General features: G+C 39.8%; 1 protein-coding gene across 5 annotated transcripts; it reads left to right on the top strand.

Moving 5' to 3' along the window:
- The first annotated feature begins 218 nt into the window (after positions 1 to 218).
- Positions 219 to 17,157, top strand: LOC140343037 (uncharacterized). Of its 5 annotated transcripts, none has more exons than XM_072429500.1 (12): positions 219 to 384; positions 4,554 to 4,692; positions 6,408 to 6,531; positions 6,624 to 6,716; positions 8,741 to 8,857; positions 12,076 to 12,189; positions 12,971 to 13,120; positions 13,555 to 13,665; positions 14,285 to 14,386; positions 15,189 to 15,407; positions 16,029 to 16,191; positions 16,270 to 17,157. In XM_072429500.1, exons 1-12 carry the CDS (start codon positions 368 to 370, stop codon positions 16,949 to 16,951), a joined length of 2,031 nt encoding a protein of 676 aa, XP_072285601.1. In that variant the 5' UTR covers positions 219 to 367; the 3' UTR covers positions 16,952 to 17,157. The 5 variants fall into 5 exon arrangements, with proteins under 5 accessions (XP_072285601.1, XP_072285602.1, XP_072285603.1 ...); XM_072429501.1 differs by having other exon boundaries at positions 220 to 384; positions 15,192 to 15,407; XM_072429502.1 differs by lacking the exon at positions 12,971 to 13,120 and having other exon boundaries at positions 225 to 384.

Raw genomic sequence — 17,157 nt, 5'->3', positions numbered from 1 at the left:
ATGAGGAGCATTATAGGACATCCGTCGTCATCCTTCATCCCATCCTTCTTCATTGTGCTGTTCTGTCACTCCCTCACCACAGGACATTCTGCCGCTTCTCCCTCGATGCCTCCTGATTGGCTGTTGATGATCACCTGACACAGTAATCCAGTCAGCCGCATCTCTGAGGGTGGTCGTACGTGCACGCTACGCCATCTGCTATCTCGCGGGGACGCGCCTTTCCCAGAAGCCTTTCCTAACTCCGCGGCCAATCACCTGCAGGCGCGTTTGGCCACGCCTCCTGCGTGATGCCCTGCTGAGTGATGGCCGCTGCAGGTGACCGGCTGTTCCGCGGTGGGCTGTGACCCGACCACCGAGAGAGGGGTGGATGCTGCACGGGGGCAGGTGAGGTGTGTGTGGGGCGTGCAGGGGCGAGGTGGTGTCATTGGTGGGGTTAGGAAGCTCCTCCTCTCAGTGGGGTGTCATCAGGGATTGTTTACACCTCAGGGACCTGCTGCAGATTGAACTCAGAGAGCTGAGGGGTGACAGGTCCTCACCACTGGGGGAGGGGAATAGGACACCTCACTATTTGGGGGGCAACAGGGACACCTTAGAACTTGGAAGGCAAAAGGACATGCTGCTCCGCTGCAGGGGTGGAATAATAATCTGGACTATTTTGTGTATGTGTGTGTGTTTTTAAAGGCTTGTATTAGATAAAAACTTTATTTAATCGATTAGTTGGTAAGACCATGCTTGCCATCTTATTGACATACTGAATGTAAAAGTGGATCTTTGGGGTAATTCTTACCCCACCTTTCCTCCAACTGACCTCTTACATTCAACATTATATTATTTATTTTATTTTATATTTTAGGTTTACAAAAGGTTGTTCATATGATGCTTTATTCTTCTCGGTTCTTCGGGGGAGGGACAAGGGGTGGGGCTTTATGAGGTGGAAGCTTGCTATTCATTTTTTAGTGATGGGTTGCTTTCAATTTATAAAAGAGGCGTGACCTCGCTGCAAGGAGGGACCGGCTGCCATGAGCAATCTATAGCAACATTCCTGCAACTGACTTCCTCACTCATAACCTCATCACACGCACGGCTCCAAGACTTTTCTAGAGCTGGCCCAACTTTCTGGAATGGTCTTCCTTGTCCTGTTTGGCTTGCTCCTACTTTCTGGTCATTTAAAGGAGCCCACATAACCCATTTTTTCAAAACCCAATTATGTCTACCCCTCTTCTTCTGTCTTTTGAAACCGTCACTACTTCCCTCCACTACATATCTCCCCTCCTATTGTGTGTTATTTTACACCTTCTAGATTGTAAGCTCTTCGGGGCAGGGTCCTCTAAATCCTTTATTGTACAGCGCTGCGTAATATGTTGGCGCTATATAAATCCTGTTTATTAATAATAATTCCTCCGCATTTTGCTGACTATACCCTAGATGTTGGATTTAGGAGCATATATCACGATTTAAAAGAGGGGGTGGGAGCTAAGGGAGGAAAAAATTAGGATCTTACTACAGCGTACTTGATAGCAAAACTGATTGGGTAAATTTGTTTTGTTGCAGAAGAGACATCGCCTGTTCCTTCTGCAGTAAACATCCCACCTGATCCCAATTTTACATTTTGGAATTATATTTCCACTTTAACCTCATTTACGTTTAGATTTATATGTCTAAAAGCGGTACATTGTTTTTCATAAAAATTTATTTTACAGTATATTATATAAGTATGAGTATAATAAAGAAACACAAAACCATATCAAAATAAATAATAAAATAATTTAATAAAAAAATAAATATTTTGCTCATACAAATATATTATACTGTAAAATAAATGTTCATGAAAGACAATGTACTGCTTTTAGACTTATAAATCCAATGTTTTGCATTCAGTACAGTTATTTTGTATTGAATGCAATACAAATAAATTTGAAATTCCCGCTGCTTCCCTGGCGCAACAGCCGCACGCACCAATGTCACCGGGAAGTCCCAGTGACTCATCAGATGCAGAGGACGCCGGCCAGAGGAAGCGAGGAGACATGGAGGACACCGGTGGATCAGGTAAGGCTCTATTTATTATTGATTTTCACTGTTTCAGCTACCCCGAGTGTGACTCGGGGTTACCGCTTTCAGCATATTTTTCTTACCCCAAGTCACACTCGTGGTTACTGCTGGGGAGGTTAATAATCGCATGTGATGCTGCCCTTCTCTCTGATCTATCAGAAGATTCATCAGGGGTTGCAAATAACAGACAGACACAATAGGAGGAGTGGTCCCTGCCCAGAAGAGCTTACAATGGCCAAAGCCGCGGACCATGTCCCCCGTATGCATGGCGGACTCAGAGGTGGGCGGGTTGTGTCTCTGGACAGACCAGGGATGGGAGAGTGGGTGGGCTCTGGTATAATGACGTCACTTTGGGGGAAGTTTCTTCCCCTTTAAGTGACACACTGCTCCCCGCGCATGCACAGTCCGGAGTCCGTGACGTCCAAAAGGTTGGTGACTTGGTGACCACTGATCTAGGAAATGGAAGTAGCACACAATAGGAGGGGAGTTTTGGAATGGAAAAAAGTAGTGAGGGTTTAGGAGACAGAAGATGATAGGTAGGCGAGAATGAAGCAATGGGTTTTAGGGCTCTTTTAAAGGAGCAGAAAGTAGGAGCAAGGTTATGAGTGAGGAAGTCATTAGGAGGAGCTTAGAGAAGAGCAGCTAGGTGAGTATTTATTGATAAGGGCTGGAAGGTATGTGGGGCAAGATCTGTGGTGGGATTTGAAGACAAAGCACAGGAGCTTGAATTTTGATTGTAAGGTGAAATGGAAGCCAATGAAGAGAACTACAAAGAGATGCAGCAGAAGAGGAGCGGTGGGAAGGATTGATATGTCCCTTTCAACCAAAGCCAGAGCCATCTTGCAAACAATCCAATGCTTCACTTCCTGGCTGGTAGCATGGCCCCCCACCACTCACAGCATGGGGAAATCTCACATCATGTAAATGAATGCTGCAGCCTTGCTAGAGATTGACATCACCCTGTGCAGAGCAGATACCATCACATTAAAGATGCGGAGTCTCTTCTGTGCACTCTCCCACATACTGGCAACAATATTCAGAAGAAAATCTCAATACCAATAATCACTATGCATATACATGGTGAGCTCCCAAATAGAATAAACGTGACTTTAGTTCCACCTTATTTCATTTCTTTACAGGCAGCTACTTTTACATTTAGCAACAGTCTTGTTAACCTGGTGTGTGCTTGGATGATATGTTAGTTGCCTTCCATGGATTTGATATCTGCTTGTTGTACAGAAAGCAGGAGTTGTATGGCAGCCTTCCCGAGAAATGCATTGTACACCATGCTTATTTTCATGCAGTTCCATTTTTGCCGATGTTCCGTGTTTGCCGATTTGCAGGCCTTTTGGGATGCTTGTGGTGTCACTCAGAAATTAATTTTTTTTTTGTGTAAAGTTTTATTTTATTTATTACAAGTTTCACTTGTAGGGGATTTCACACTTGAAAAGAGTGAAAGCTGAACACCTATTTAATGTACAGCGCTGCTTAATATGTTGGCGCTATATAAATGCTTTTTTTTCTAATAATAATAACACCTGCTAAAGGATTTTTGTTATTTCTTTACACTTCATCCTGAGATTTGCACAGCTTTGACACATAACACAAGCCAGGAGACACAATTATTTTCCCCTATTTCAGTTGAGTAACACACGTCTTGTTCCTCCCCTGGCTTGTGCCTGGACAGTGAAAGAAGATGCAGCAGACTGTTTTGAATTGGCAGAATTGTCTTTTCGAAAGCAGAAATTACAGTGCAAGTACATACATATGTTTCTGTGCCTCCAAATATTTGCACCAAATCACACCCCTGAATATAAATAATTTCATACCCTAGAGCTTTACTAAATCGGGCCCCTTGCATGTGGTTTGAGAATTACATTGTTAAAGTACGGATTGGTATGACGAAAACGAATCTGAACCTCAAGTGCTTTACTCTGGCTGTACAATAACCCATATTCAGGTAAAAATTGTGATGGTAATGCTGTAAAAGCTAGCTGTGAAAAGAGATGTAAATTCTGGGGTAAAAAAGCCATTTATTTGTTAGTCAAAATGGTCAGCAAAACAGAAGGCTGTTGAAAAAAAACAGTGTTATAGATTCAGGTCAGCAATTTGCAATGAATGGAAAAGGTAGGAAAAAAGGATCAATAATTTGAGATCACGTGGTCTATGGAGCAAGACATATAAAGTCTATTATAGTACCTCTTTGTATTGGCCTCCCTGCAAACTTCTGCTCCCCTGTTAAAAATATAGGTGATGGAGCTAGTACAGACCTTCTTTGTTGTATGCACAATTTCTGCATACTATGCATCAATCTAGTTCCTTCTCCTCTCAGTTCAGCCTGAAACTGAGTCTGGTGGGCTTGGCCTTAATACTGCTCAACCTTTTCAAGGCCACTTTTCAGTGCAAGGTGCTGCCGCCTTCTTCTTTTTTCCTGTAGATGATCTTTGGCTATCATAATTACCTGGACTGGGATAACCTCATTTTGTAACTTTATTAATTTCCAGCATAAACAGGAGAAACCCTAATTGCTGGGAATCCTGGCAATCTGAAAATGGATTTCACTGCAAACTGAACTTTTCACAGTCTGCAATAGAAGCTGCACCGAGCATAATCAAGTATCAAGAAACTCATCTCCTGACTAAAGTATGTTCTGCATTTTATAACCCTTTCCTTCTCACCTTAACTGTCTCTGGTGTTATATGATTTTTTTTGCACTACATTGTGTAGCAACTTGTCCTATTTTTTTGCATGTTGGTGTGAACTAAGGCTTTAGGAGCTAAAGCAAATTGCTGTAATCCAGATTTTGTTTTTGCATTAGGACAGAGATGAGACACTTTGCAGTTTGAATGATCCTGAATAGAAGCCTTTACTAAAAACTTGGACCCAATTATGTTGCATCCATTTGGATGTCTCTAAACTTTTGCCCATGTAGGTGGGATGGGGTAAGATGGTCACATGTTCAGAAACTTTTGGCTATATACAGTGATGATGTAACTTTTTCTCAGACAAATTTGGGTTAAAAATCTTTATGAGGTTTACTTTAATTGGAAGTAACTGTAAGTGGAACTGGGCAATTTATAGGGCTATTATAAAAGTACAAGAAAGGCCTGTAGAAGAAGGGTGCTGAAATCCGAGCTTTTAGAGTGCTGTTTACTGGAAAATTCCCTAGGCTGTTTTTTTCTTGCATGGCTGCTCTGTGGCTTTAGCCTTAGCAGACGATTAACAACAAGCTATTATCCAGAGGCGAGAGGAAATAAAGAAAGCGTGTCATGTGAAGTAGGCTGGAAAATGGATCAGTTCAGTCTCTCGCAGCATGATCTGGCATTAGAAGCTAGAGGAATGCAGATTTTGGACAAAGCCTGCAAAAAGGGGGTTGTCCAAACTGCTAGTTGATGGGAAACCCAAAAGTTCCAATATAATTGGCCTGATGGTATCCTGGGGATGTTTACCTATCACCTGCCCTTTGGGCCTCAGGTTTTAAGAGTTTTGCAGCTTTATAGGTGCCCATAAGTTTACCTTGAGCAGCTAGTAACATGGTGTTTTTTTTTTGTTTTTTTTTGAACCTTGGTGTCAGCTCATTGTATGGCAATTATTGCAAGTTATTATCTGTGGTATCCTCCTATTTTCTTTTAAGTGGAACTAAAGTTGCTTTTAAAAATATGGCATCCGGCAAGGCTTTATTACAGAATGGTGCGGGGGAAGTATTCTTACGTACTTGATCGCCACCTATCTGTCAACTTTGCCGAGCTGGGCATGTACTTTCCAGGGATACCTGGCACATCCTGACTTCACCATTTTGTCCCTGTCTCCAAATTGCCCTTTTGTGTTGTCACACTGTCTTACAGTCTTCTGGCAAAGATTTCAAGTGCCCATTTCAACACAAATTACTCAGATATGGTCTATCAAGCTAAATGTCATTCATTTACAGGGTTCTCCCCAACCCCTTTTAGTCGGGTGTACCACCCGGCACTTTGGATCACAATACAGAGGCACTGGACAGTTGAGGCATTATACAAAGACGACACAGAAACTGGATATACTAATTAGGCAGTCATTTAAAATTTTGGACAAAATACAGCATTGTCCCACCCCCTATTTAGCCAAGCGCACCACCCGGAACTTTTGAAGAACCACCCAGCTGCTTTTGGCGGTTACTGAAAAGTTGGGTCACAATACAGGACACTCAATTTCCCACCTCAATTTCTAGGGGATTTTTTTTTTTATGTACCTTAATTACTTGGTTCACATTTCTCTTACAGATTTACTAAGAAGGCAGTCAACATCACACCAGCTGCTGAAACCCTAACCAATCTTTTCTGTAGATAACTATTTATTTTTTTTCCCTTTTGTGATTTCAGGAGCAGTCGTCTTTTAATGAACGATTTGTGGAATATACCACCCTAAAAAAAGTCCCATTTCTCACCAGACGGAACAAGCTTAAAGGAGTGATGATGGAGCATTACCATTCCATTAAGCCCCTTGGTGAGCACATTTAGTTTCTTTTATTACCGGTATTTTATATTTTGTGTTTATAAAAATTTTTTTTCAATAACTTATAATATTTCTGGTTTCAGAATGCACCGTGGTGGGACCAGGGGTGGTGGTAAAGGTTGAGGAGGAAGAAACATATAACCCTCAGAATGACCAGAATCCAGTGACCAATATAGGTAATTGGTCTCCAATATCACCTACCTTAAATTATGTGGCCATGATAAAAATGTCTGGTATGAATATTTTTTATTTTAAACAGTATTTATAAAGTACCAACATAATACACATCGCTGTCTGGTAGGCAGGGAATAGACATCTCACCTGCCTGTTCAGTTTCAGAAAGATCCCTTTGGTTATCCCACCTTACAAATACATTATCTTGTGATATTTTCACTTTTAATACCCTCAGATATAAAAAAAGGGGGTGAAGGTAATATTAGAGCTGAACTCCAAACTGGTTAACTAACATATACATAAATGTGTGCAGTTTGAGCTTCCAGAAGATTTGCAATTTTGTTGAGCCAGTCTTCTGGTTCCACACAGCCAGATCCAATACTTTGCATTCCTTTGCTGAGTAAAGCGATACAGCTTGGTTCTGGGCTCACCAAAAACTGCCTATTGTACAGAAAGGAATAGCAGAACGCTGACCAAGTCATCTCTGCTCTATCCATAGCTGTAAGTATGTATATACACCAATGAGAAAAGCAATAGAACCCCATTGTTATTGCTACACCTCCCTTTTCCTAGCCCGAGTACTACTTTGCAGAGGATTTCAAAAGCCATAAATGCTCAGGCACTTTTTTTTTTTGAATTTGTTTAATTAGCAAACCTTTGTAATGGATTACGTTGGTCATATCCTGGGGATTCCGCTTTGTTCTTTTCATAACCTAACTTGTAAGGTGTTTGCATTATTTATAAAAATGCTTAGCACGATTAAGCCCCTCATGCATATATAATATTCACTAGTTCAGTTAATTGATGTTGCATCAACATTCACAGAATCAATAAGGCTCACATCAATTTAGTAAAATTGTCTTTGAAATATATTCCCTGAAGTGAGGCCTACATTTCACTGCTTGACCCATACAGCCTGTGCAAAAAATATTTCAGTATGCAGGCCACACGGGGGTAGGTAGTAAAGTTCTGAAGGACAAAAAGTAAATAATCCTTTAAAGCCCAACTATAAATCCAAATTTGTAAAAGGCAAATATAGGCAATTATGTTAATGTCAGTTATAAGTATTACCTTTAAAAATATTTTTTCAAATTAATTAAACCGTTGTGTTGCTATAATTGGCTGTACTGGACACCTTTCTACACAGAGGACCTCATGTGTTTTTTCCTGTTACCTACGGAGGTCTTTCAATTGCTTTCTACCTACTTCCTGTGAAGTTGCAACACTCATGCAGACACACGTTTTTACTGTAATACAGCAATGCTGGGAAATGTAGCCTAGCTTCCAATGTTCTTCCTGCTTTGGGTTACACACAGTCACACATAATATTTTCTTCTTCGAGCTAAATCCAGAGACTTGGGGCTGTTTTAGGCTTGCATAAAGCAGTAGAGTTTTGCCATAGGCAAAACCACACTCCCAACTATCCCCATTCAAGTGAAAGCAGAACTAAATCTCAACTGTCCCTATTCCCTTGCAGGGCACAGTCATCTTCTTTCGTCACTTTCTCCTTGTGGTCTTTGGCCTTCTTCATTGGCCTGGCCGCGATGACGTAACTCCTGCACAGGCCCTTGGGAGTTCATTTGTTGCAGCCGTGTGCAAATGTGGCTACCTGTGGTAGGCCGTGCCGCTCCTGGATGCACAGCAGCAATTTGCTGTAGGCCCAGAAGCAGCCAACCACACTGTTTTGTATTGTGGGTGTGAAAAAGGTAATAAGATATAGTACAGTGTGCAAGAACATTTGGCATATGAAACAGATGTATTTCAACAACTTTACACCTATAAACTGTATTCACTTTTAAACCTCCTTTACTATTGCAGTTTGCCTTGTTTAATTTTGGCTTTAAGAACTTTTTAGGTGATGACCACCCCCCATCTTTTTTTACTTGACAGGACTTCTCTCCCCAGTGGGTTTGCAGAAATATAAAACCTGAAATACATTCCCTTCTTTATGAAAAACATTTCGGACTGCTAAAGTACTGCTTTTAGCTTCTGTAGCTGAAAACCCTTCTCTTTTTTTCTGTTCAAGGTGGTGCCAAGATAAAGTGTGAAGTTGATATCAAGGTTGAACAAAGCGAAGAAACATGTAACCGAAGGAAACGAAAGTCTGACCGTAGGAAGCGTATCCCTCCAGAAAATAACATCGGTAATATCTGTGTACTGTATTCTGAGTTCTTTGTTATCATGTGGACAGACACTGTTGCATATGGTTGTTGTTTGACTCTGCTGTCTATATTTCTTTTCTCCTAATGTAAGATAAACATTATCTATTACACAGGTCAACATGTCATTTTCATCAGATATAATTTTATGTGGGTTCTTTAGTATTTTTGATGCGGATTTCAAATATGTGTTCAGTTTTTCTCTAGCATGTCTAGTTTTTGTGAGGCAGCTAATTATATATTGTGTGAAATTCATTATAACTAGCCTTAACATATTACAACACTTACCAATAGTTTTCTTTTTTTAAGGTTAGAGATCGCACTAACTGCGATTGATTTCATTTGTCATCATGCCTAGAAATTGCCTTAATGATCCAGACAGTTTCTGTTACGTGTGTAGTTAATTCACCACAAAAGCACAATGTCCCCAAATTACCACAGAACTTAAAAAGATGGCACACATGGCATCTGTACCAGTTGTTCCAACGAACTGCATGACTGGCTAAAACAGCATAAAGCAGCAATGCTATTTGCAATCCCGATAGTGTGGAGAGAACCGTGAGACCATCTAATCAACCAAAGTGGATTCTCAGGTAGCTTCGATTCTGCAACTAGAACTGTTCCCCATGATGATTCATTGCGTGTTCTGATACCGCCACATGATGGACTTGCTTCTGTAGAAGGTGATGATGAATGCGCTGGAGTTGCAGCCAGTTACAACCCCGAATCATCTGATCCTGACTACTTGGCCGATGTAGATATAGAACCAGAAACCTTTACACAAGCAGAGCTGAATGATCTTATTCGTGATCTAAATCTCTCCAAAGACAAAGCAGAACTACTTGCTTCAAGTCTTAAACAGAAACACTTGCTTTCAAAGGGTGTAACTGTAACTCACTACAGAAAATGAAATCATAACTTGACAACGTTCTTCACTAGTGATGGCTGACTGTGCTACTGTCATAATATTAATGCACTCTTTAACAGTTTGTCACAAGGGCATGTTCTATCTGAATGGCGTATCTTCACTGATTCCTCTAAAAGAAGCCTGAAAGCAGTCTTACTGGTAATTCCAAACCAATCGCCCATTCTGTTAACCTAAAGGAGTCCTATGACAACATGAAGTTACTACTTGAAGCAATCCAGCATAAAACACACCAGTGGAACATCTGTGGGGATCTAAAGGACATTGGCCTGCTGATCGGAATGCAAGGAAGATTCACAAAATATTGCTGTTTCCTATGCCTGTGGGACAGCCGATCTATGGGAGACCATTATGTCAAGCGTGATTGGCTACCAAAAGATACCTAAAAGCCCGGAACAAGCAATGTCAAGTTTCTGCCTCTGGTTGATCCACATAAAATATTTCTGCCACCTCTCCATATCAAGTTAGGCTTGATGAAGAACCTTGTAAAGGCCATGGGTAAATCAAACTCCATGGGTTCTCAGTACCTTGTTGAGAAGTTTCCAAACGTAAGCACTGCAAAAATGAAGAAAGCGATTTTTATTTATAGGGCCACAAGTCTGTTTTGCAGGATGATGTTTTCAAACAATCTCTCTCAGCAGCTGAGCTAGAAGCTTGGGATGCATTCAAGTGGCTGTGTGAAAATTTCCTGGACAACTGTAAGTCTCCTGCACACAAAGAAGGAGTTCATAATCTGCTTGGTTCATACCAGAAACTGGGTTGTCACATGTCATTAAAAATACATTTCTTGCACTCACATCTAGAATTTTTTCCCAGAAAATCTTGGTATGATGAGTGACGAACAAGGAGAACATTTTCACCAGGACATTCAGTTATTGGAGCACCGCTACCAAGGTTTCTGTAATGAAAGTATAATGGCTGACAACTGCTGGATGCTGGTCCATGACAATCCAGACAAAGAGTACACAAGAAAATCATACTCTAAGCATTTCTGAAGAAACAATGGTACCTGAGTGACACTGTTCAGTAGATCTATACCAGTGTGCCTTATTATACATCACACTGAAGATGTATTAACATTCACTTCAATGGTGCTTACGTTTTAGTACAAAATACATGCATGTACAATGTTAACCATAATAGTACTCAAAACTCAGGAACTGTACGTTAGGGAAAAACTGAAAACAGATCTGAAATACACTCAAAACTGTTTTGGAAAAGTTTGCTGTGGTTTCTGATGATTATCAAAACAAATTTGTTGACCTGTGTTATCAATAGCATTGAGGTACTGAGCTTTACTTGAATAACTCGAGAGAGACACATTCCTAGGTCAGTTAGGATTCCCTTAATTTAGAAAGACCTAAACTGATTTTCAGGCAGATATAGAACAAAAAAACAAAGTTATGAGTAAAGTGACATGTATTTTAAACTAAACAAAAAAAAAATAAAAATTACAAGCATGCTGTTTTTTTGTTGCAGAATGACAAGAAAAAAACATAAAAAATGTACGTCAGTTCGTAATTTTTTAACTAGACTCGCCTTTCCTCACTTCGTTGTGGGCACTTGCATCTTCACCAGACCTCTTCCAGCCCTAATATTTTCGGGTTCATCTTGACTGACCGGACTGATGTAGCTCCTTCCTATTCAAGTTCTTTCATTCCCAGCAGGCAGCTATGCCAGGACTGTACTTAACCTGGCAGTAAAGAACCATTTTTTTTACTTTTTCGGTTTGGTCTTGCCTTCAATGTGATTATTATTAGATACCTAAATTAGATTTGGCATCTTCTCTTGTTGCCCCCTATATGTGCAACCTTTTCTTTGATGCATTTCTTATTGGAAATATATACATTCAATATCTATTGCAAACGCATGGGACAATGCACATTGACATGCATTTTTATGCATAGAAAACACATTATAGATAGGACCCGAACTACCCATTGATAGAAAAGACGGTCATTTGGTGGTACTGTAGTGCACATGAGCTGCAAAGAAATGCTTGCACAGGATGTATGAACCAAAGGCTGGGTTGTCCCAATACTGCTTTGCCATTGCTGTCCATTTGCCATGCTATATTTCCTAAATTCATTATACAAATTTGAGGTTACTCCCTTGGCTTTGTTATTTCGTATGGTGGTCTAAATATCAGAAAAGGTTGGTAGTAATACAAATCTTTTTGGAAGTATATAACTCCTATGTAGGCATACTGAGCAATATATTTATTTACCAGGAGTTTTTTTAATACGAATTTAGATTTTCCTTGTGTGTTTTTTTTAGGCTCTGCTAATCCAAAACCTGATATTGTGATCAAGACTGAAGATGATCATGAAGACTCTTACATGAGAAATAACGAGATGTTGAAAGTGGATCAAAGTCTTGAAACCAGAACAGGTGACGGACTGTCACTGTACATTGCCGTTACTGTTGAAAAATAAGTAACGGAACCTCGCTGAATCTAGAAAGCCTAATAGCAATTTTTGGTAATTAAAAATAGGAGTTTTTTTAGGCTGAAATATTACTTTGTTTTAAATATGAACTGATGCACTTTCCTCTGTTATATGACTTTGGTCATTCATTCTTTAGACCTGCATATCGTTCTTTATAATATGCAGCTGCAAGGGAAGGTAATAATGACACAGTTTCTGTTCTGTACACTACATCTCCCTAAACTACAAATGTTGGCTCCATCACCAGAGATTGATTGGGACTGTAAAATGTGCATGGCTGTAGGCATAAGATAAGGAAGCTTATATGTGTTCTCAGTAGCTATGGTAGTATAAAGCAGGAATGACAATTTTTTTGCGCCACTGAACAACACTAAGGTGTTACAATGTAGTTAATAATATTAATGAATAATAATAAACAGTATTTATAAAGCGCCAACATATTACGCAGTGCTGTACATTAAATAGGGGTTGCAAATTACAGACAGACACAGACAATGACTCAGGAGGACCCGGCCCAGAAAGCTAACTTTTTTTTTTAATTTTTCAGGAAGGATCCCTCCCCTTCCATCTTTACCGCAGCAGTGGTAAGACTGAAGGGCAAACCCGCAGCCTCTTAGGATGCATACACTACGTATCCCAGGAGGCTGCTCTTTCTGATCGAATTAAAAAAAAAAAAGTGCGGATCTCTGCCCAGTGAGATTGGCATTTTTTTTTTACATTTTCAGAAATGCGCATCACCTGCACAGTACAAGATGGGGTGACAAAGGAATATGGCGGCACCAGCTGTCCAATCCACTCCGGAAAGCAGAAGAAAGATGGGATGGCGTGGGACTTACTGAACTCTGCCTACAGAGAAATCGAGGGCATGCATGAAGGTGTCATTTTTTTTTTTGTTTTTAATCATAACATTTCTATTTTATGTGAAAATTTACTTTGACTAGTGGAACATTTGACAGTATACCAGTATAGAAGAGCAATTGGGATACAGAACGCTGCTTACCCTTAATAGGTACTGGCTGAATGAAGTGCTTCAAGGCAGGATTACCAGGGAGTACTTCAATGAAAGATGCAGATTTGAGAAGATTGAAAACTTGCAATTGACATTAAAATGTTAAAGATAACGAAATTTTAAGTGTTTAGGTTCACATATCCTTAAACATGCAATTTAAGTACCTCCTAGGTCCTCAGCAGGACTTGTTATACTGCATTTGGATGTAGCATTCTGAATATCATGTTTTAAGTAGCTGCTACAATATTTCCTATGCACTTTGACATTAAAATGTGCGTCTGTCATTTCTACTCTTTGTAGGACACAAGGTGAAGCCTGAAATTGAGGTAAAGCTTGAAGAAGATAACCGGAGTTATGTAATGGGGGATCAACAGTTTGAAGAGAGAGACAGCTCCCCTGCGGCTAGTCCAGGTACCCACCTATGTTTTATGGCCAAAAGTTTGTGGACCACTCACTGGAATTCCTATTACAAAACGACATAGTTATTTGTAACTTTTATTGATAAAGCAGCAACATATATAGATATGTAGGTCACTAGATCATTATATTGACATGTTGATGCATTGCACTGCTTTAATAGATATGACTACTACAGTATTTGAAAGTAGGCGGCTTTAATGAACAGATGGAATGACGCTTCAGAACTCCCTTATGTAACGTCCAACCAAAGACTGATATGCCTTTCCTATGTGCATATATCACATGATGAAAAGCTGACTATTAGGTATTAGTTTTTTTTCTAACAGAAGGCACTTTTTTCAGTTTTATTAACATTGTTCTATTAATTTAGTTTCTATTCTTGCGCTCTGTGTAAGTCAATGTACTGGTAATCTTACTTTGATTTCAACATGAAACAGTAATCATAGTCAGCAGTATGTTGCAGCTGGAGAATGGATGGCTACTTTCAATAAACACCTTCTATGTTTTAGAATAAAGTTATTCATATTTACAGGCTGCTAAAAGGAATACCCTTTGTGCCCCCTACCCCCTAAATGTGGCAACTAATTACATTTCTTCTCTGTTTTTATAGATTATTTTCTTGTACAGATAAAAGAAGAAGAAGAAGATATGTCATTCGGGATGGATTATCAGCAACATGGGGACAAGGTAGTTCGTCCTCAGACCAGTTCAGGTAGGATTCTGTGTACAATATGAGTAAGATTGGATTGCTGTAGTTTTGGCATGGTAAATGTATAATCCGTTATACAATGAGTGGATGTAAGGTCTGGTTGCAAATAACAACAGTCAGATGATGATTAATGGGTCTGAATATAATAAAGTGAAACGCCACTCAACACTCTTCAATGTAAAAAATAAATCTGTGGCCCCTCATACTTCAAAGTGCCACCCCCCTTGTCAGTCAAATGTCATATTCTATCTTTACTGACCAGGGAAATTCAGGAATTTGAAAGGGACAGAGGATTGCAGCCGGGATGGGGCTCATTTTCAATTTGGCATTTTGTTAGCAATTTAGACACCACATTACTAGTACATAAGGTCTGCAGAGATAGAAATTAGAACAAATATTCACATATGGGATATTGAACCGATAATGAGCTCCATCCTATTGCATTAGGTATACATTTTATGTTTTTTGTTTTATTTAAATACTTACAGATAAACCTGGATTAATTCCAAATTATCATATGTCTGTGTCTGTGCATCCATTTTGTTCTAATATTCTGTCATTGTGCCCAGTGCAAAGTGGTGATGTCTTTTTAAAGCCCTCTTTTCAACCACAATATACTTGCTAACTGAAGTACAGATTGTTGGCTGGTGCCTGATCTAACTAGTTGTAGTAACATTACCTCCTCCATTATGAGACTGTGCTTGGACATAGCAAGCTCTTAGATGTCTTGCAAATTCACCTAAATGTTTTGTAATTGCAGTTGAATATTCCAAATGTGTTTTTGTTTTTCTGGGTTGTGTTAAAGCAGCAAGAGAAAAAGATGGGAGAATCCAAAGAATGTCTTCCAAAATGTTCATCGACATTGCCCAGCTGATTCAGTTGGTGCAGGAACGTCCTGAACTGTACAACCCCAAAACTCCTTCTTATGCTGATCGGTACAAAAAGAAGAAAGCTTGGGATGAAATCTGTGCCATTGTGGTTCCAGACTGGGAGCTGTGCAGTGAAAAAGAAAAGAATATTAAAGGTAAAAAATATGTTAAATAGACCTTTTTGTAAGAAAATAAATATGAAAAGCATTTGCACAGGCAAGGGTTCGTGACCTGCAAAGAGGAGCATTGTTTGGCATGGCGAAAGCAAAGTATTGATGTGCTTACCACCCCTAAATAAAAAAAAAAAAATTAAAGCAAATTTTCTACTAAAAGAACCATTATGACCAATTCAGATTCAAAATACCTAAATAAAATTAATGACCAGACTTCATCTTTAAATGTCAGACCCTTAGCTGTTTATATTTATTCCATTTGCTCCTGTGTTTCCTGACTTTTTGTCTGCAGTAGTAAATAAGAGTCCTGCATAAGCTTTCGTTCATTGGAACTTACATGTTCTTTTTATCTACTATCACATTGATTTTTGCAGTACTGAACACAACATTTGAAAGAGAGGGTCACCTTTCCCTATCTGCAATAATATCCAGCCCAGCCTTGGGTATCCAAACTGAGCCTCAAAGCAAATTAATTCAGCATATTCTGAGCAGTGTGCAGTCATTTTGGGGATCTATTGCGTGGCAAAGCACAGAACCACTTTGACACTTTTTTGGTTTCTAGAAATTAAATTCTCATTTTCTAAAAAAAAATTCTCCCTATAGCCAAAGAAGTTCAGACCCGATGGAGATCTCTCAAAGATTGTTTCAGGAGGGAGCTGACTCTTCAAAAGAAATTAGAAAGGAGTGGAATACCAACAAATCGGAGGAGAAAGTACATCCATTACGATGGCCTTCTGTTTCTTGAACCCACTATGAAGCTCAGAGAGTGAGTGATACATACAGAGTTTGATATTTATGTTTTATCTTTCTGATTTGATACTGATTGCTTTGGGTTTTTTTTTAGCACCTTTGGCACAACACCTACAGCACCTAACATCGCCAAGGACCCACATGATCTCCAACAGCCAATTGATGTAGATCAAGTAACAATTGGTCCCATGGTCCAGCCTCCACTACCTTTGCCTCTCCGACTGCCGCCAGCTCAGACTTTAGTGCGTGCCTCAACCCTGTCAACATCAAAAAGAAACAAGAAAAAGGCGGCAAACAAAAATGAAAATGAATGGGAAAAGCAGCTGTTGAGCGTCATGAGCACGCTGCGGAAAAAGACTGAGGAGAAAATCGATTCAGACGAGATTTTCCTTAAAAGCTTACTGCCGTTTGTTAAAAAAGTTCCCGACAACAGAAAGATCGACATGCAGCTGAGCTTGATGCACGTGGTGAAAAAGTTTATGGGACCAGTCCAAAAGGAACCGAAAAGCAGCAACTCTACTTACATTCCCCAAAATGCGCAGTCTTATGAACAAAACGTATCCACTCCCTCCCATACAAACGTTTACCATCCACCATCATCACCCCAACCCTCGTTCCCGACCTGTAAACCTTGCCCCACTGCTCAGTCAAAAACGTCATCATTGAAATACCCTCAGGAGCAAGAGGCGTTACCTGCCCCCCAGCCATATTCTTCACCATCCTCCTCCTCATCTCCCCAAAGTCATCGAGACTCTCCATACTACTTTGATTTATAGTACAGAATTTCTGTATTGCAAACGTATTTTTTTATAGATCTATATTATTTTTTTTATAATGTTATTTATATTTCCCTGACATTTCTTAGAGGTTGCTTCGATGAGCAGTCATAGAGAAACATTCGTTTAACACACACACCCATTGTTTGCAGATTGCTCTGTGATGCAGGAGGATGGGTTCAAGTAAAATGGTGTAGTTAAATGAG

Source organism: Pyxicephalus adspersus, chromosome Z (genome assembly GCF_032062135.1).
Source record: "Pyxicephalus adspersus chromosome Z, UCB_Pads_2.0, whole genome shotgun sequence".
NCBI lineage: Eukaryota > Metazoa > Chordata > Amphibia > Anura > Pyxicephalidae > Pyxicephalus > Pyxicephalus adspersus.
The sequence above is the reverse complement of the archived record's forward strand: the minus strand, read 5'-3'. Positions and strand labels throughout refer to the sequence as shown.

What these genes read in the sequence shown, in the direction of transcription:
- LOC140343037 (XM_072429500.1), top strand. An exon ending in AAACTCATCTCCTGACTAAA is followed by an intron (nt 4,693 to 6,407) that starts GTATGTTCTGCA and finishes TTGTGATTTCAG; the next exon opens with GAGCAGTCGTCTTTTAATGA. An exon ending in GAATCCAGTGACCAATATAG is followed by an intron (nt 6,717 to 8,740) that starts GTAATTGGTCTC and finishes TTTCTGTTCAAG; the next exon opens with GTGGTGCCAAGATAAAGTGT.